Source organism: Engraulis encrasicolus, chromosome 1 (assembly GCF_034702125.1).
Source record: "Engraulis encrasicolus isolate BLACKSEA-1 chromosome 1, IST_EnEncr_1.0, whole genome shotgun sequence".
In the NCBI taxonomy this organism is placed as follows: Eukaryota; Metazoa; Chordata; class Actinopteri; order Clupeiformes; family Engraulidae; genus Engraulis; species Engraulis encrasicolus.
The window spans coordinates 12,160,531-12,181,797 of record NC_085857.1 but is presented as its reverse complement, the minus strand read 5'-3'; the positions used below and the strand labels follow the sequence as shown (position 1 = coordinate 12,181,797).

The 21,267-nt window shown below is 41.7% G+C and overlaps 2 protein-coding genes across 3 annotated transcripts in view; both read left to right on the top strand.

The window, feature by feature from the left end:
* The window catches only part of LOC134447866 (calponin-1-like), a 34,686-nt gene extending 22,056 nt beyond the window's left edge, over positions 1 to 12,630 (top strand). Inside the window, exons 4-7 of the mRNA XM_063197561.1 lie at positions 6,487 to 6,624; positions 6,964 to 7,077; positions 7,786 to 7,932; positions 9,511 to 12,630. Coding sequence (XP_063053631.1) covers positions 6,487 to 6,624; positions 6,964 to 7,077; positions 7,786 to 7,932; positions 9,511 to 9,735 — 624 coding nt within the window. The 3' untranslated portion in view covers positions 9,736 to 12,630. The remainder of the gene's footprint in view (positions 1 to 6,486; positions 6,625 to 6,963; positions 7,078 to 7,785; positions 7,933 to 9,510) is intronic.
* A 5,811-nt stretch (positions 12,631 to 18,441) lies between these two features.
* LOC134447844 (CSC1-like protein 2) overlaps positions 18,442 to 21,267 on the top strand; it is a 143,560-nt gene continuing 140,734 nt past the window's right edge. For both annotated transcript variants that reach the window (XM_063197532.1, XM_063197523.1), the window contains exon 1: positions 18,442 to 18,836. The gene's annotated coding sequence lies outside the window, so the exon portion shown is untranslated. The remainder of the gene's footprint in view (positions 18,837 to 21,267) is intronic.

The following is a 21,267-nucleotide window of genomic DNA, read 5'->3' as shown; positions in this document are numbered from 1 at the left end:
CTCTACATATTACACAATCACCTTGGAATACAACTACTCTCAGAATATGAATTATGATAAATTGTAAAATTAAAAATTGAATATCTAAAAAACCTATATTTTAAAATGGCCAGTTCCTTGTCCAAACGTAGCCGGCAATGTCATGAGCAGCACCTAAAATGCTGGTGTTCGGTTTGTTATTCATTTCAGAGAGAATTTGACTCACAAATATGGCGTCATACAGACCACTTACTAATAATATGGTAATACCATAGTAGCATCACATGACAAAACAAAAACAAAACAAAAATAGTCAGTGTCCATGGCCCCTGGTTTCAGAAACTAAGGCAGATGTCCATTTATACACACCAAATGATGATATGTGAATGTTTGAACATTCCTTCTCTGTGTACCTGTGCCATCTTCCCTTTACCGTACTTTAAAGAGATAATCAATGGCTACACTCTCATTTTGTACTCTACCAGTGCATTTGAAGCAACAGCTGTGTCTTTTGTAGATAATGTATAAGTACGTCCCGTTGCAGTTACAGGTTCCACTACCAGAAGCACATCCTGATGATCCATGACAAGTCTATCTGGTCTGAAGGGAAAAGTGAAGGATGGAGATGGCCCATGAGGATGCAGGAAGTTCAGTTTAACCTCTCCAGTGCTCGGCATACATTCCTCAGCACATGCTAGCCACCAGTTGCCATCATATACAGCTACAACATACCCTTTGATGCTTGAAAATGTAATACATTCCTTTACTGAGCTCACTCTTTCAACTCTGCCTTCTCTGAATGCTCAAAATGGCCTAACTTCCACTGTGTCCATTGACAATGGGCAGAAGCTGTGTAGTTTTTGAGTACCTGGAATAGTTCTTGCAGATTCAAACCTTTTCAACAGGTTCTCAGCTTCATGATGGTACATCTCTGTTGTGGCAAACTGGCAATGGATGTTCTTGACATTATCCTTGACAAATTCAAACAGTTGGTATGGCGTTACAATTTAATTGTCAATAGGACGTTGCAGACTTGCTCGTGCAGCAAGCCATTTAACTGTCCCTCCAACGCCATCACATGGACCTTTGCCATGTGATGTGGCAAAAAAGTGCCACTCTGCAGGTATGTGAAAATCTGCCTCGTGGTGGCACAAATTTGTTGTGTTTTTAAGGTTCTTATATTGTGCAGCACAGCCATCAGAAAAAATATAGGATCTTCTTTGGATGTTCTGTCATTGATGAAGTGTCACTGAGGAACTGAATTAGGAGCTTCTGAAACAGATGTACAGCAATTGTATCATGAATGTTGCAGTCTGAAATAACAACAAAACAGATTTTTTTCCCAGTTTCAACTGATCTTGGTAGTAGCATACAAATGGATGGCTTGTGGCCTGCACTGGTTGTTCCAGTGAGATTGAATAGCATCTTGAATTACAAAACTATAGTTTTAAAAACGTTCCTGGTTCAAGGGAGTCAGTCAAGGATAATGTCAAGAACATCCATTGCCAGTTTGCCACAACAGAGATGTACCATCATGAAGCTGAGAACCTGTTGAAAAGGTTTGAATCTGCAAGAACTATTCCAGGTACTCAAAAACTACACAGCTTCTGCCCATTGTCAATGGACACAGTGGAAGTTAGGCCATTTTGAGCATTCAGAGAAGGCAGAGTTGAAAGAGTGAGCTCAGTAAAGGAATGTATTACATTTTCAAGCATCAAAGGGTATGTTGTAGCTGTATATGATGGCAACTGGTGGCTAGCATGTGCTGAGGAATGTATGCCGAGCACTGGAGAGGTTAAACTGAACTTCCTGCATCCTCATGGGCCATCTCCATCCTTCACTTTTCCCTTCAGACCAGATAGACTTGTCATGGATCATCAGGATGTGCTTCTGGTAGTGGAACCTGTAACTGCAACGGGACGTACTTATACATTATCTACAAAAGACACAGCTGTTGCTTCAAATGCACTGGTAGAGTACAAAATGAGAGTGTAGCCATTGATTATCTCTTTAAAGTACGGTAAAGGGAAGATGGCACAGGTACACAGAGAAGGAATGTTCAAACATTCACATATCATCATTTGGTGTGTATAAATGGACATCTGCCTTAGTTTCTGAAACCTGGGACCATGGACACTGACCATTTTTGTTTTGTTTTTGTTTTGTCATGTGATGCTACTATGGTATTACCATATTATTAGTAAGTGGTCTGTATGACGCCATATTTGTGAGTCAAATTCTCTCTGAAATGAATAACAAACCGAACACCAGCATTTTAGGTGCTGCTCATGACATTGCCGGCTACGTTTGGACAAGGAACTGGCCATTTTAAAATATAAGTTTTTTAGATATTCAATTTTTAATTTTTCAATTTATCATAATTCATATTCTGAGAGTAGTTGTATTCCAAGGTGATTGTGTAATATGTAGAGCCAGAAAAGAGCTTTCAAACAACACCACAGGCATCTTTTTGTGACTAACACTGACTGATATATTCAAGGCTGAATGTATAGTGTCCTACGCTCACATGTGAACCTTTCCTAGTCTGTTTCTCCCTTAATATTAGTGTCAGATTCAAACCAATGCAGTTCTGTGGTGCTACCTTGCTACTGAAAAGGCACACCAAGTATGATTGAAATCTGGGTCGGTCGGGTCCCAAAGTGTCTGATTTCACGTGAAATGACCCAAATATGGCCCGGGCACATTTGGCTTAAAGGGGCCCCTCATAATTTGCGGTGCAGAACTGATTCACCGGTGGGCCCCACACCCTTGTGCGCCCTTAGGGAAATGCCCGCTATGCCAGATGGCCAGTCCAGCCCTGTGTGTGTGTGTGTGTGTGTGTGTGTGTGTGTGTGTGTGTGTGTGTGTGTGTGTGTGTGTGTGTGTGTGTGTGTGTGTGTGTGTGTGTATCCGTTTGTCTGTCTGTCTGTCTACTACAATGTGGCAAACAAATGCATGCATTTAGATAATGGAAAGTAATACAAACTGTGTCAGCACTGGGCCAAGGGACCATAGCAGTTGCGGATGAACATTATTGTGAAAATAATACATTGTATGCGTGGTATCTGAGATAAGAATGTTTTCAGGGGTGATATGGAGTAAAACACCTAAGCTATTGTTTAAAAAAAAAAAAAAAAAAAGATGTTTTACGACTTTATTGATGACAGGACAGTTTGAGAGGTGGAAAGGAAGTGAATGGGGTGAGAGATGGGGAGGGGTCGGCAAATGACCCAGGTCGGGAATCGAACCAGGATCAGCCGCATTGGCAGTCGAGTGCCCTACTGGTTGGCCACGGCAGGGCCAGCTAAGCTATTGTATCTACAGGCAGGCCCGGCGCAGACAGGGAGTACAAGCGAGTTGGTTGTTGCAGGCTCAGGGAGAGAGGGGGCCCAGAATTGTTATGTTGTATGTATTGAGTAGGGGGCCCTTTCAGATGTCTTTGTCCTGGGACCCATCCAAAGCTGTCAGCGGCCCTGCCTACCACCACGCAGTCTGTCCATTTTATCTTTTACATTACATTACATTTCACTTAGCTGACGCTTTCATTTATTCAAAGCGACTTACAACTATAATTTTTCAGGGTATTGGTTACAGTCCCTGGAGCAATGTGGGGTTAGGTGCCTTGCTCAAGGGCACTTCAGCCATGGATGGAGATGTAGGGAGAGGTCAGGGGGGGATTCGGACCGGCAACCCCTAGATTGAAAGACCAACTCTCTAACCACTAGGCCACGGCTGCTCTGCTCTATCTTCTCTGATTCAAGTTTCTAAACGTCTTTTTTAATCCCCCCTTGCACTGTCCATCTATTCCACCTCTTCTCCTCTCTTTCATGTCTCAGTCAGTACCTGTCTGTCTCTCACACCCCTGCCCCACACACCTCCTCCTTTCCAAACTCTGTTCATCCCACCCAAGTGAAAAGTAAATGTTTATTTTTCACACGTTCTTTCCTTTCACAGTCACTTTTCATCGCCCACCGATTAGCAACCACGCTTTCAATTTCCCTTTTCTTTTTTTTTTTTTGCTTCTCCTCCTTCTTCTTTCCCTCGTTCAGCCCAGCTCTTGCGCTAAGCCTCCCGGGGCGAGCGAGCAGCCAGCGAGCTGTATATGGTATCGCGCTAGTATTAGCGTCTGCAGAGACGGATTATGACTCCATGGGCCCCTGGGCCAGACAGCAAGAAAGGTCCCCCTCCATCTCCATGGGTTTTGCTAGTTTCCAAAATGATTCAGGGTTTTAGGACAGAAATTAAAGACTCTATGTTGTTGGGGGTTTTGGTTTTTTTTCCCCCTGAGAAAATGTGAAAATATAGTTGTTAAAAGTGCAATATTTAATGCTGTGAGAATGGAAATAAAGAGGCTTGGGCTTCAGGGCCCCCTTGACTCTTGGGCCCCTGGGCCTGGGCCCGGTAGGCCAATGCAGTGATCCATCCTTGAGCGTCTGGCACAGGCGATCCCTTGTGTGTTTACATTCCCTGACACTTGGCCGCTTAACTAGGCCTGTATCCAATTGTCTGTGTGTTGGCCGTCAGCAATACTAACCCAGTAGAAAAAATTATACCCCCCTTCCCCCTTGCAGGCAAAGTAGCATAGCGTTCCTTCTTCTAGGAGGCAGATGTCCAAATTGCTACAAGCCAGCTATTAATGTATATCATCTACTACATCAAATATTGATCAGACTGTCTGTTGCCTTGTGCTTCTTTTGCTAGAGCAGCGGTTCCCGAACGTTTTTCCCTGCGCACCCCCCTTGTACTAGCCTGGGAACTCCCAAACTGCCTTTAGTTCTACACAATCGTTTCGATCTGAAAGACAGTCTGGCGAGGATGACTCATAACAGCCAAGATCATGGTCCCTGTGTCATAATGGCCGAGCATTCCAACCTTTACAGTTTCTCTCAGAGAGCAGGGCAGTGTGTCATAATAGCCAAGTGTTCTGCCCCTTACGGAATTTACAATAGGCAACTCCCCAGACCTAATCTCACTTGTGATTAGGTCTGGTGTTAACCAGGCAACCCTTGTACACCCTAAGCGTATGTCTGCTCTATGGGATAGCAAATCACTGCACATTATGGAGTCATTTTGGGGGATCCTCATTCCCAATAGACCCAATGTTTTTTTTTCTGCCGTCATTATAATGTAACTTGTTGCATGACAATATAAATTACACTATAAATGACACTGCCAATGGACTCTTCCAGCATACAATTCACCATACAATTAAAAACTACTTATTGTTCATCAATGCTGTTTAAAAACACATATCCGCCATTGCTCTATTCAGCTCGTGCACCTGATATGATTCAATAGATAGCCCCTTAATACACGCCGCACCTTCTGAGGCACACTGTAATAGTCATTGAAAGCTTCATTACCATAGTACTACTCTACTATGACATAATACAGGACTTTAAGTAATGCACTTCGACTCTGGTAAAAACAAATTTGTAACGCTGTGTTTTAAAGGGACACTGTGTGAGATTTTTAGTTGTTTATTTCCAGAATTCATGCTGCCCATTCACTAATGTTACCTTTTTCGTTAATACTTAGGCCACACCAATTTAATTTGTTGGTTCTCGGACTCTCCTCTTGTATTTTGTATCAAAATGGAAAAAAAAAAAAATCAGTTTCAATACCCCAAAAAATGAAATCGCAAAAAAAAACCGAAGACTGCATGTTTTCATGAACGGGGAGGTGTCTCTTTAGTAGTTGGAGGTCATGTGACGTAGAGAACCAATAAAACCACTCCTTTCAACATGCCGATTACGACTAGCGAATCAGGAAACGTGTTACATTCAAACATTTACAGACAAACATGCAATGGCAAGTTGAAGCCCCTGTGGGTTAGCAGTAGCAGCGGTGAAACACAGTATTGCTCTTAGTGGAATTAGTGGAGTGGGATAGCAGTTTTAAAAAAGAAAAACAACAACTATTCAACTGTTGAATCATCTCAGTTTATTCAAACCAGATTAATATAATAATTGCCCTGTGAGCTAATTTTGTGCCTGGTCTATTTGGCTGCCTTAATTCCCTTCTACACTGTCCTTCTCCATGTCCAGGTGTTTGCCTGTCTTGCACCTTCCTTTGGAGGTCCATGTGAGGCTGATATACAGGTGGTATAACCACACGACTAATTTTTTTTTTTTTTTTTTTCGCCCTCTCGCTTCAACTTTTTCCTGAAAAAATCCGAGAACCAACAAATTAAATTGGTGTGGCCTTACCACCAGCATCAAATTCTAAGTATTCATTATGACTGGAAAAATTGCACTTTTCATACATGAAAAGGGGGATCTTCTCCATGGTCCGCCATTTTGAATTTCCAAAAATAGCCATTTTTAGCTGCAAAAATGACTGTACTTCGACCATACTAGAAAATATTTGTTTATTACTTAGTAAACTTTCATGTATATATCAAATTTGGCAATAAGCAGCCCAGTTTCAATGAGCAGCACAGTTGCAGTACCTTGCACAGTGTCCCTTTAACAGGTTAATCCTCTGTTTTCCCTCTTTCTGTTCCAGCTGGAGAACATTGGTAACTTTGTCCGAGCCATCACCGCTTATGGAATCAGACCCCACGACATATTTGAGGCCAACGACCTCTTTGAGAACACTAATCACACACAGGTCCAGTCTACACTCATCGCCCTGGCAGGAGTGGTAGGTTGCAAGGTTTTACGTAAACAATGATGGTGGAAACACCTGTATGTTTCTGAAAATTGATTAGACATTTTTAAAGAAACATGATCATACAGTTTATACTGTGGCAACATATACTATACTGAGATACTTCCTATATTCTAAATAAAAGCCCATAACTCAACATACTTCTTACCAGATTTTTTCAGTGGTTATTAATGTTAGTTATGGGCATGTTAAATATTACTCAATAATGTAGTAGATGACAGAGCACCATAACAGGACTGGCTGGTGTTGAAGTGTATAAAAGGCAAAGAAATCAGTATCATGGAGATCCCTTATTTATCTCTTTTTTCTAAGGCCAAGACCAAGGGTGCCACCAAATATGACATTGGAGTGAAGTATGCTGACAAGCAGCAGCGGAAATTTGCTCCGGAGAAGATGAGGGAAGGACGGAACGTGATCGGCCTGCAGGTCTGGGCCTACCTGCTATTTGATTGGTTGCTTGTTTGTTTTCTTTTAAACTCAGTAACACGCTAGTGGTTCTTGCACCTTTTGAATCATTTTGCCAAACATTATGTGTCTGTTAATATTGATAAGTTCTAATTTGATATTCTCAGTTAAAAGTAAAAAATATGTTTTGGCATTATAAGTGAGTACTGTTACTAATTCACAGAGTTACTGTGTTAACTATTGGCAGAACAATTGCAAATAGCAATTGCACACACACACACACACACACACACACACACACACACACACACACACACACGCACACGCACACACACACACACACACACACACACACACACACACACACACACACACACACACAACCTGCCAAGGTCATATCATAACAGGGCCCCAACCACCAATACGAGAGGGCCCCGGGGGAAAATGCCCTGTTTGTTTCCCCTGTAGCTCCACCCCTGCTGAACCCGTGAACCCAGGGGTTTCCATCATTTTCCAACTTGGGGCCCACTTGAAATGTTCACAAGCGTTCGGGGCCCACCGCTCAAGTGAACAGTCAACTGCAACACACACACATTTTATTTAGATTTTTAGAAAATGCTTTCAGGGCCTACTTGGAGTACCTTCAGGGCCCACAGTCTGAGAATCACTGCTCTAACCATTTCCCCTTGAAATGAACATGCTTTGTCTTTCTCGCCATGCACTTTATAGATGGGCACCAACAAATTAGCCAGTCAAAAGGGCATGACCTCCTACGGGACGAGGCGGCACCTCTACGACCCCAAGAATGAGATGGACAAGCCCCTGGACCAGTCCACCATCAGCCTTCAGATGGGCACCAACAAAGGAGCCAGCCAGGTAAAGGCCACATTTCAGGAAACTAGTTTCAAAGTGAGAGGTCCGCACACTTAAAATCCTTTTTCTTTTTAAAAAAAAATTATTTCATGGCTGGATGACGTTTCGACGTCACAGTCTGATTGTGAAGTCGAAACTTTATCCAGCCATGAAATAAGAAAAGAAAAGAACAGAAAAAGGATTTTAAGTGTGCGGACCCCTCACTTTGAAACTGCAGTCATACATTGTCCTGCACCTTTTCCTGGGATGTGCACAATCTTCACCTTCAACCACATTTCATGAAACGCCATTTTGATATTTGTGGCCTATTTTGGAATTACGTTTAAAATCCAAATGTTGCTCAAATGTAACTGTACTCAAGGTACGTACACAGGGTGGTGTTTTCATACCATAAAACAATGTGTGATTTTAAAAAAAAGTTTTTTTTGGCTTTTGTGCTTTATTTGTGATAGGACAGGAAATGAGAGGGGAGGGAGAGAAGGGGAAGGGGTAGGCAAATGCAAATGGCCCGGGCAGGAATCGAACCCGGGTCGTCTGCGTAGTAAACTAGTAGACTAGTACAGTGTTTCGCAACAGGGGTGCCGCGGAAACATGGCTGATAAATAAATTATGTAATATAATACATATTTGTCTAAATTCACAAGTTAATGCTAGTCAGTGGAATCTTTCATCTGCCATTTACGCACAAAAAGGAAATATAGGTCGCCCCAGTCAGCTGCAACTTCGAACGTAGGTCATGTGACGTCTCCAAATGTCTTACTTTTCTAAGCTTGTGTGGTATCAGATGCGATGCCATGTTACGGCTTGTTGGTTTGGGGTGCCTTGAAATTTTTCATGAATTGAAAGGGTGCCTCGCCTAAAAAAAGGTTGAGAAACACCGGACTAGTAAACTACCAGTAGGCCACAGTAAGGCACTAGGCGTTCGGCATAGGGCACTAGGTCTTAGCCCACAACAACCGTATCTCAATCATTTCGTGAAGTATTCACGAAAAAAATATATTCGTTTTCGTGGTGCATTCAAGTTATTGCCCGCCTTTCGTAAAGTCTTCACGAAAATAATAGATTAATTTTCACGCTGCCTATTCACTTGAATTGCCCGACTGTTGCCTAGCGACCCACTAGTTTGATGACCTTTCGGTAGCCTACCGTCACATGGTTATCAAACATTTCAAACAAGCAATTTAGGTTTAGGTTTAGGGTCAAGGTTAGGGTTAAGGTTAGAGTTAGGGTTAGGTTTAGGGTTAAGTAGGGTTAAGGTTAGGGTTAGGTTTAGGTTTACCGAAGTACCGAAAGGGCGTCGAATTAGTGAGTCCCGAGTGTATCAGCAGTGTTCTGTCAGCACCCCTTCCCCGCCCCTGCAGATGTTTGGATAACCATAGCAGCAGTGGGGCAATTCAAGTGAATAGGCAGCGTGAAAATTAATCTATTATTTTCGTGAAGACTTTACGAAAGGCGGGCAAAAACGTGAAAGCACCACGAAAATTAATCTATTATTTTCGTGAAGACTTTACGAAAGGCGTGAGATAGGGCTCCCCACAACGTGTGATTTTTTTTGCGCGTGTGTTTGTGCGTGTATTCCAGGCCGGCATGACCGCGGCGGGCACCAAGCGGCAGGTGTTCGACCCGAAGATGAACCTGCAGGACTGCGACACGACGACCGTGTCCCTGCAGATGGGCACCAACAAGGCGGCGTCCCAGCGGGGCATGACGCCCATGGGTCTGCCGCGCCAGGTCTACGACAGCAACTACTGCAGCAACGTGGAGGACCTGTACGAGGACAACTACATCGACGGATACACCGAGTGATGACCCGGCAGAGGAGGAGGAGGAGGAGGAGGAGAGGCGCATTATAATGGGCACGTTTGTGGTACCGCATGCTGCGCAAAGCTGCGTGCAGCACATGTACACTACTAGCGAAATAAATTAAAATGCATTCATGTTAGAAATTTCTCAAAGCAGTATGCATTAGGATTGGGCAAGTGTGCTTGTGTGCTGCACAACTTTGCCCCAGAATGCATTGTAATTTCACAGTGCAAGACGTGCAACTTTGTTCAGCGTGCAGCATCATGAATGTGGCCATTGGCGTCTATCGGAGGTGTTAGTACTGACTTCAGAAAAAAAATGATATAATGTCAATAATAATAATAACAACAATAATAAAAAATCTACCACGTATTTGATTTTATTGTTCTTAATTGTGAACAAAGCAAAGTGTTATTGGCTGGAAAAGCACAAGAAAACCCCTCCACAAAAAATGTGACACATTATAAACGCAACAAGCCCCTTTTCATAGGTAGTGCAGCAATGCTACAACTACTTTTAAGTGAAGTCAAGATTGACATCTCTAGTCTGATCCACTTGCAGTAAACCAGAAAAAGTTAGAAAAAAACTGAAAAGTGAAGAAAAGGAAAGTAAAAAAAAGGAGAACAAAAAATGCACACGCAGACTGTGGCAGTCATTATTGTCTACTATGATCCTGGCATGAGCTCCTTGGGGACTATTCATGAAGGCAGGTGTAGTCACCTATGCCTCTTTTCCACTGCCAGTTTTCTGGTAGGCCTACAACTAAGCGTGGCTCGGCCGCCACTTTTTGCTTTGCGCAACACAGCTCAATCGTAAAGCAAAAAGTGGCGACCGACTCGCGCTTTGTCGGGCTGTAGGCCTACCTGAAAACCGGCAGTGGAAAAGAGGCATTAGCTGGGTAGGCAAACTCAAAGCCAAAGACAGCCCAACTGCAGGAACGAACCGTCAAAAGCTACAAGAAGCTGGTTTTGTTGCTTCTGTCGCCTGCTCATCAATGCAAAGTCATTCATTTCCAGTGCCTTTGTAGCCTTAGTCGCTTTTGATATGTTTGTGCAGTGAAGTCATGTCTCTTCTGGTCGAGCATTGGACCTATGTGTTAGTTAGAGCTGGGTCATTGATGTTTTTGGGGCACAGTAAATGTCGTGGTGTTAATTCAACACTGAAAGAGTTCATTTGAGTCCAAATTATGTCAAATCAACTCTCTAAATGTTAAATGAGCACTGCAGAATTTACTGTGGGGGCTCAGACGTCAGGTGGTACAAGACGTCAGGTGGTCAGGTGGTACCCATTAATTAATTAGTAATTGGCAATTACTGTTCGAGCAATGAATATGCTTCTTAGATTATCCACTAAAACCAAAAACGATCATATAATCCAGGGGTTCCCAACCTCTTCCAACTTGGGGCACACTGTCTAGACATTTTCACAAATGTTCGGGGCCCACTCCACTAAACAATAACTTGATGATTTCAAGGCCCACTTGGAATACCTTCAGGGCCCACCAGTGTGCCGCGGCCCACAGTTTGAGAATCACTGAAGTAATCCATACAATAAGTGACATTAGCTAAATTGCTTGCACCACCCTGATGAGTGCCTCTCCTAAAACGTCCTTGACCCAGCTGGCTCACCTCACTGTCACTGTCAATCAGTTGGCCTCATTCCTGGAGTAACCTCCTCCGTTCGTGTTGGTTTGTGTTCGGCTAGCTATAGCGTTGGAACTGCTTGGGACATGCACCACTTGATCTCTCACTACTGAGCTTAGAGAAGCAGCGTGTGTAGTAGAATGTAGTTTAGCTTTAGACAAATTACTGGTAGCTTTCTAGCCAATAGTTTGGAGGTTTTTTTTTATTTTTTATTATTCATCAGAACTAGCTTCGTTTAGCTTATTACTTATTTGACCACCATAAGCTGAGGCCAAAACTAGCTCGAGTGGCATTTCTAAATTAGATATTGTATAGTTGACAACCCTTCTGGAGATTTTACCTTCCTAAGGGTATTATGCCAATCACTGTTTGGTGCATCTGTGAAAGAAATATTAGTATTCAACAAAGAAAAAAACTTTTTTTAAAAATCAAAAAGTAATGAAATACAAATAAACAAGTTGTGAAAGTGTTCTTTGACGTCACCGTGTATTATAAATCTGTGTCATTGGAACACGAGTGGTATTTTCCATGCCCGTAACACCCCCAGAAATGTAAACATACAACATACATTGTTTTCAAATGTAAACATACCATTGATTAACAAATCACAAGAATAAACCGTACTGCTCACCATTCAATTTTATATCAATGAGCTGATGTCTTCTTTTGGTTAAGTTATGTACAGTAAGGACCTCTAGTGGTGAACTTATGTTACTACCTTGACAGTGCAAGAACAGTACATAGTGGGGAAGCTTCTTTTCTCAAACATGATTTGATATTTGATAATTTGGGCTAAACAACAGGACTTTTTTTGTTATGAGCGTCTGAGCATTGCCGTCATGGCTTATTTCACATTTGTATTTTCTGTTTGTGAAACAGAGTTCTATGAAACAGACACTGATCAAGACCTTCTTGATCACACATTGTCTTTCCTTGAATTCTTTTTGTATGAAAAGAATAAACAACATACCTTGCTTGAGAAATGTGAATCACATTTAATCATCAACACTTTATTTGCCATGAAAAACGTCAATGAACGCATTTCAGCTCAACAATAACAATTGAAAGCATGGCATCAGCAACTCCATAATGCCATGCAACTTGCATAGAACTGCCAATCGAGGCATTTCACTTGAAAACACTAGACAGTGTTCCCTCTGTGTAACATGCATTACTGTATTTTTTTTTTGTGAAGTAATACATTGCTTTAAAAAATAAAATATGCCGCTATTTTGCTTTCAATTTATTTCTCTTTCAGTTTCCCCATAATAATTTAATATGTTTGTCTTGATACTTTAATGATCCTTTCTCTCGGTGCAATGAATACTATTTTTCCAATATTATAGAACAATACAGTACTGTTTCAAAAATAAAACCTTTATCAAGACATAATATGAAATAGTTCAATTCAAATTATAATCAAATTTTAAATGTGTGCAACCCAGCAGCAAAGTTTTCAATATTACAGTGATCATCCATGTGATTAATTGACCTAAAGTCGCATAAATATTATTGCCAGTGTGACATTTAAGACACTACCTTATCATCCAGCCTACAGACTTACACACTTTAGACTTACACACATTCCACAGGCATCCGCATCTATTGGTGACTCTGGGCCCACCCACCTGTCAGTCAGACAAGCCCCGCCCCACTCCCTTCACCCAATTAGAAGGCTCCTATGGTTTGATTGACAGCTATAGTAACACTAATAATAACCTAAGAGATTTGGCCTAGGCCTGGAGTTGTGAGTCATGTATCCAGAAAGTAAGAACCTTGCCATAAATCCATCATGTTCTGAATGAGTACTGTGGTATAAGCAATGTGCTACATTCAACCCTTCCACTAGGTGGAGCCTGTGAGTTGTATAAGAGGAGTTCAATACAGAGTAAGATGCCCAGAGTAGAGGTACAGTGCAGAACATGATGCCACGCTCCTGTCCTGTAACGCTCTCATTCATACATTTACTTTTGTTAAATAAAGTACCGTTATTTTACATACGTGTGTTTCTTACGACACAACATGTACGTAGAACAGTAATGACAGCTTAACACATGTACAGTATATCAGCTAGTCAGTGAGGTCAACATACAATATTGTAAAGCCTTGTGTTTGCACCGCTATTTACGGTGGCATACCAAGCAACGACATCTCTCTCTCTCTCTCATGATATGCACTACTGATGTTGCTGATTGACATTCAAAACAGTCAACTGTGTTGGAGGGAAAATGTGGCACGGTTTTAAAACATTTCTGAACTCTGGATTGTCACCTCCAGACTGGTTAAGCGATAAACCTGGCAAACATAACCTACAGAAAGTGGTAAACCTGTTAGTAGACGTAGACGGCATGTAGAGTCATTTACCTCAGAAAGAAAGAGCACGCTAGAGGGGTATTTCATGAACTGGATTAAAGGGGTATGCCACTATTTTGGGGCTTAATACAGTTAAAATCGTTGGCTGGGGTTTATAAAGGTGGTAAAGTGTCTTATTTTTCATGTAAGCTGTTGTCTTGCTTTTAGACAAGTTATAAGAGGGAGCATGTCGCTAAGCTAGTGAAAGTCAATGGATCCGTGTATCATGCTACAATGCTACAGTGATCCATTGACTTTCACTACTTAGCGACATACTCCCTCTTTTAACTTGTCTTAAAGCAAGACAATGCTTAACATGAAAAATAAGACACTTTACCACCTTTATAAACCCCAGCCAACGATTTTAACTGTATGAAGCCCCAAAATAGTGGCATACCCCTTTAAGCGATAAACCTGGCTAACATGACCTACAGAAAGTGGTAAACCTGTTAGTAGACGTAGACGGCAAGAGCCATTTACCTCAGAAAGAAAGAGCACGCTAGAGGGGTATTTCATGAACAGGATTAAGTGATAAACCTAGCTAAGCTAACCTATAGGAAGTGGTCAATCTGCTAATATATAGCACATGAGTGTCATTTTTTTTAGGAAATAACTACTCTGGACTCTTCTACTGCATGATTTACCATTACCTCAAGGTTAAAGGGCAACTCTTGCCAATTTCAATGTGCTGTTGTATTGCTCACGCTACCCTTGACTTGTCATTACCTGGTGACGCCGCAGTTTTTTCTGAGATACAGTATGAGCTATTCTAATGGGGCAACTTTTGTTTACATTTTTTAAAAAATGGGCATAAGCCTACTCCAAATATTTTCCCAAAAGGCATAGCTGTTTGCTAGCTGTCTGCTGACGTTGCATAACCTTTAGGACGGTTTTGGGAATAATTAAAAATGTTTTTTTTTTAAATGTAAACAAAAGTTGCCCCCATTAGAATAGCTCATATCTCGGAAAGGGCTGAGCCAAAAAATGCGGCGTCACCGGGTACTGACAAGTCAAGGGTAGCGTGAACAATACAACAGCACATTGAAATTGGCAGGAGTTGCCCTTTAACTTAACCTGGTTTACAACTTAGCCAGGTTCTTGACATACTCCCAGGAGTCTTCTACTAGCTTATGTATCACCCCCTCCAGGCTACAGTAACTTGACTTGGTTTACTATATAGAATTAAGTATTTCTCAACCGGGGTGCCGCGAAACGTGGCTGACGGTATGTGAAATTGACCTAAATAAATAATGTGATATAAAACATATTTGTCTAAATTAATGCTTAGTCAGTGGGATCTTTCATCTACCATTAACGCAAAATAAAGTAAATTTAAGTCACCCCAGTATGGCCTTCACATAGCCTGTCTGAGATGAAGCTGCAACTTCAAACGTCTCCAAATGTGTTACTTTTCTAAGCTTGTGTGGTATCGGATGCGATGCCATGTTATGGCTTGTTGGTTTGGTGTGCCTTGAGATTTTTCATGAAATGAAAGGGTGCCTCGCCTAAAAAAAGGTTGAGAAACACTGCTACATAGAAGCCCCTTCTTCAAATATCCCTGATAAGCCCACTGCTTACGCCCCATACATTCATAACTGCCTCACTCCATCGCCGACGTTATTGGTTGGCTGCTTCGCAGGCGTCTATCCAATCACTGTACACGTCTACTGGCTCAGACAAATCTGACAGGAGCTCATTGTCAAGGAGAATATGTAAAAAAGGGGTTGGGAGAGAATCATCATTTACTGTATACACAAAACACGCTCTAACAAAGCTCTCAACAACTTTTTTACGGTTGCAACATCCTAATCGAAGACATAAACACATCATGAATGTCATCATGAAAGTCAATAGGAGACATTTAACAACCTGTCCTAGATGATGGATTGTCTGATTAATTATTGGTTAAAAAAAAAAAAATCAGGTAGGAGAGTGAAAGGAAATAAACAGAGCATAAGACGTGACAGAGCAACAGAGCTATAGTGCACACAGGATGGTCAAAAAGGATACAGGTGATGGGAGTTTGAAACTCCTCCAGACAAACGGAACAGGATATGATCCCTGTGTTCCGGCTTCGTTCCCTGTGGCCAACATACAGACATGATCAAAATAAAATAAAAAAACCAATATCAATATTGTTGGATTCAACAAAAAACTCCTACAAACATTTGCAGTGTTTCAGTAGGTTAGAGTAGCCGACTTCATTCATCATCATAATTTCTAATCATAACAACAACAACAACAGCAGCAATAACAACAACAGCAACAATAATAAAACGATAATAATAACATTGGTAGTAGTTATAGTAGTAACAATAATAATAATAGTAAAAATAATAATACAATAATTATTATTGTTATCCTTGTTGTCATCATTATCGCTATGATTAACCAAAAGAAAGAGATAGTAGAGATTATTAAGTCTAGTGCCTACATTTTCACATCACAGGCTTTCTCGTGGTTACAGAAGGGGCATGTGAACTGGGTGTCCAGATCTCCTGTCAACTTCTTCTTGGGGGGAGGCTTCCGCTTTGACTTACGACGGCCCATAACTTGTTTATCTAGAAAAATAAAATAATAAAATAAATTGAAAGTAGAGGCTGGGCGCAAACTACAGTTTAGTTTTTTAAAAACTTCAATTGAACTTTTACTTAACACCTTCTTCAGAGTATTGAAATAAGTTGCCTCACATTATGGCTTCTGCTTTGACTTTCTACGACCTGTATTTTTTTAAAAAAAATCTAAAATAATACATTATTGAAATAACTAAAAGAAGTTGCCTTACATTACTGACAATTACAGGCTGTCCATAACGTGTTCATCTAAAACAAGCAAATATATATATTTTTAAAGTTGCCTTACATTAGGCCTACTAACATAGTAGCCATGAGCCATATGTACTTAATTTGGCAGGCCAATACTCTGACAATGTAGGCCTAGCTCAATACAGGGCCGGCGCTAGGCATAGGCAGACTAGGCGATCGCCTAGGGCGCAAAATGTCCTGGGGGGCACCAAGGCCCACAGAATTACAAAATGAACCTAAATAAAGCATTAAGCAATGTTTTTTAATGAACACTCACTACATATGCGTACATGGTACTAGATAAGCTATGCGCAATCAGACCATGTTTACAGAGGCCAATTGTCAAATTCCACAAAAAGGAAAGATGGTGCTCGCCTAGGACACCAAATTGCCTAGAACCGGCCCTGGGTCAATAATATTATTCTTTAGTGGAAAGGGCAATAATATCCACATTAATAGTAAATGTTATAATTATTATCATTTCACTGTTGATACGACCATACAGTTATTAACACTGAGGCCTGCTGTTATTTATCTAAAGCAATATAATTTAACATAAAAATTATAAATTAATTTAAAAATAAATACACGAAAATCTGGCCATTTAATACTGCCACAAATGTAGTATTTCTTAATTCAGTATGCTGATTACAAACATATTTGTCCACAAAGTACCTAAATACGCAAAATAATGCCCTACTCCCTCTACACATAGGCTATTAGACAATTTGTAAATGTCTAGTTCTAATCCCATAATTTGAAGCGCACTTGGCAGCCTTCTCCAAACAGATGGCCTAGTCTACCAGATGGGCTGTGCAGAGCTAACTTGATAACTAGCCCAGGATTTAGCAGTTGACAGCTCCCAAAAGTTATATGTTGAACTTGTTACTGAACTGCAGGAATAGACTGGAACCAGATACAAAAAGGCATGGTTTCAGTGCGTTTGATGAAACATTGTAGCGAACAGAATTAAGACTCGAAGTTACCTTGTAACGCAGCAAGACGTTGCCCAACTGTAGTCGGGAATTCCACTGTATTTCCTGCTTGGTCCCAAAGTCTGAAAGCTCCCTGTCGAAATAAAAGTCTTCTGGCACATGCTTTGGATTGAAAACTGCCCAAATGTAAGGTAGTAGCCTACTCCTTCACGAGGACAAGAGAATAATGAGCGATAGGCTACATGAAGGAGAGAAAAATAATATTCTCTATTCGGCATTTCCCAGTTCACCGATTATTTTGTAGCACAGTGTGAAGTTAAAATGCATGCTTCATTAGATTATCAACCATAGTCTAGTAATCAAAATGTGCCTACTGTGGGGAGATATTTCAGAAGTTGTTTGTCATTGCAAAAAGTATAGACTGGTCTAAATAAATAGCACTGCGTCAATGGGTGGGTTTATTTATTTATTCATTCATTAGGCCTACAAGTTTTTTGAAAGACTGTTCTTGTAGTAGGCCTATAGACGTAGACATGCTATTTATTTAGACAAGTGTGTTTTTGTTGTTGTTGCAATAACCACCTAACAACTTCCTATATAGGAACTACATAGACTATACATAGCCTATATAGTCTGCGTAAAATGGATACATACTTATAACAATAAACAGGACTAACACATAATACACTTCACGGTTTTTCTTTAGACATTACTGTAGAAAGCAGCTTAAACATTGTATTTTCTTCCTTGAGGAATGAACCTTTCAATTAGGCTAAACGCCCTCTAAATAGAACAAAACAATTGTGTTCGTCAAATAATAATGCGCACTGCCTCAATACGCACAACACATTCTGACAGGCTACTGTATTTAGGCTTCAGCTGTAGCACAGTGGGTTTACATAACAACCCACTGGCGATGTTACCAAGGGCAAACACTAGGGGCACAAGCTGCTTAGGGCGTTGTTGGACATTTTCTGTCCATTCACGACTGGTGTGTTGAAGTGCGTAACGGAAGTCTGTCCTGGGTGGCCACCTAGCGTCAGCGGTGAGCTTCACACAATGGGTCACAGAGTAAAGCCTCCAAACACCGGTATTTTGTATTCCTACACCGTACTCGACAAATTGTTTGCAGCGAACTCCTCGACAGAAGAACGCAACCGACACTTTTAAAGGGCTTATCACTAAGCATTAAGGTCGTCGGACGGAGCAGACGCAAACGCGCAAATTGGAGAGTCTGCTTTCTGGTGATACTCGTCAGACTTCAGCCTTGCCTAGTTGGATTTGTAGCCAGAGGATTTATCTCGTGTGGGATATTGTCATTAGAGAGAAACGGAGACCGCGCACAACGGAAGACGCGCTTGTAGCGACAGGTAAAGTAAAATGTTTCCATCTCACTTGACTACTGGGAAAGGCACGTTGCTACCCTAATAAATAAGCGGTTTTGGATTTGGGCTGAATTGTTGGCGCAGCACTCCTGTGATGCAGACAGGCGGGCAGGAGTTCGTACCATTGTGCGTGTGGGCCTGTCACGCCTTTGGTGCTTTGGACGCATGAACCACTTCAGCGTAAACTGACAGAGAAAAAAACAACATTGTACAATTTAAATAGACAGGCCTAACATTTTAACTACATAAACAAGCACTGTAGCAGAATGTCACACGGCGTTATCTGGAAAGCACAGTGGGGAGACCTACATGTGAAGCCGCCTGCATTGGTTTCAACGCAGCTTTGCGGGATTCAGTGGGAGGACAAATTATAGGCTGTCGTTGTCCTGCCGTTGCCCTCCTGATCTGCCCGTTAAGCTGTGATCAGCGCATAACGGTTGTCTATGCCGATAGTGTCACTAATCACGGCGATAGGGTGATACTGTGGTTTCTCGAAACGAATTTGAGGAACGCAGTTAATGCAGGGCGCAATTTGGCCAACGAGACACTGACACTGTGCAGGTCTGCTAATCTGTAGGATGTCATTGCCCTTACATTAGCAATACTGTAGACTGCCTAGATAGCTTTGCCTTGACAGTCGTATGGCTGAGGGACAGGGTAATTATTAGTGCTCAATTATAAAAAAACATGTGTTCACTCAGAACGGTCTGTGCCAATATCACCTGAGAATAAAGTCTGTGGACAATATCCACGGTGCGAGACAACCATAAAAAGATAAAAGAATGCTGGGCAACACCTGAAGTCGAGAGGACGTGGGTGAATGTTGGCTGATGGCAAGGCATTGCGTTACCTGTGTTGAACAGTGTGTACTGTTTGGCAGTAGGGCAGCCAATGTGACATAGGCAGGCACGTTTCGGAGGCATGCACGCACATTGCTGTTGCTGCTGACAGCCAGCCAGCAAGCTCGCCTGTGCTGTGCCTGCAAACTATAGCAAAATAGAGGTCAGCAATGCACACACGTTGCCATACTCGTGTGATGGAAACTGACAGTTGTGGGCTTAAACCAAATTCCTCTACAGTACAATGGAATATTTTCCCCTGGTCTCCTTCAAAATAAATGTATTCAGTCATCTCTCTCTCTCTCTCTCTCTCTCTCTCTCTCTCTCTCTCTCTCTCTCTCTCTCTCTCTCTCTCTCTCTCTCTGGTTCCATGGGCGCGTTTCGCCCCCTCTCGTGAAACCCACATTTGACAGTTGCCCCTTGCCAATGGCACGACAGCAGTTACCTCGCGCGCGCGTGTAATTCGCAGATAACTGCTGTGGCGAGGTGGCACTGAACAGCGAAAGGCTGTTTCCCCCTCGCCTCGCCTCGGTCATCTGTTTGTGCTTCTTCCCGCCCAATTACCAATATCCACCAGATATGTGTATTTATAAAACATTCACTTGAGGGTGTTTGATTGGACTGGCTACAGCGCATTGTTGTTTTTCCACCACTCTCCTTTTTCCTTTGGTGTTGGGTGTTTGTTTAGACAAGCTCGTTTTATGAGTCTTTCACCCGCTGCTCTAGTTATGCCACGCTGTGTTATGTAGGCTAGTCTCACAATACCCCCTCCCTCCATTAAGCTTCTTATATATTAATATAATGTCTGTGAATCCGAGTAGGCTAACGAACAGTCTTATCACTAACACCACACTGGAGCCTATAGGCCTATCCTACTGTGGTTGTTTGTCTCTGTGGCCAGTTTATAGACGTTTCGTTCCTAGTATTATATTATGTTTCTACTAGCTGTCACCATCTCGACTCTCTTCTATTCAGTCCTGTTTGGCACTGGAAGTTATTTATTTTTCTTACTGACTGACTGAATGAGCCTTATTGGTATTGGGCGAGGGCTGTTCTCCAAACCGATTCCCATTCATTAAATAGCACTTCTGTCTGGGAACTCTCTGTGTGTGTGTGTGTGTGTGTGTGTGTGTGTGTGTGTGTGTGTGTGTGTGTGTGTGTGTGTGTGTGTGTGTGTGGCTCTGAGGAGGCTTTGATTCACAAAACAGGAAAGTGCTGTCCTCCAAGTTAGGTGATGTCTGTCCAGGAAGCCTGCCTTTGTCTGTTGAAGTGAATGATGAATCAGTCATTTGTTTATGCAGTTGTTTCGCCTCAAGTGATTTTCTTTGTTTCCGTTACAGTTTCCTTTCATGCATGATGCACAAACGTTTTGACTCATTGGTCTTTTTAATGTCACTGACTACCAATTAAATGGAATGGCCAGAACGACGACCTGACACACTGACAACTTGACAGATCAAATTATATATTTGGCAGCTATTTCCAAATGAATAGGGTAAAAGTGTCATTTTTTGACAGATTTGTTTTGCCTTTTTATAACGTTCTCGTAATAGTGAAGTGAAGATAAAGTGGGAAAC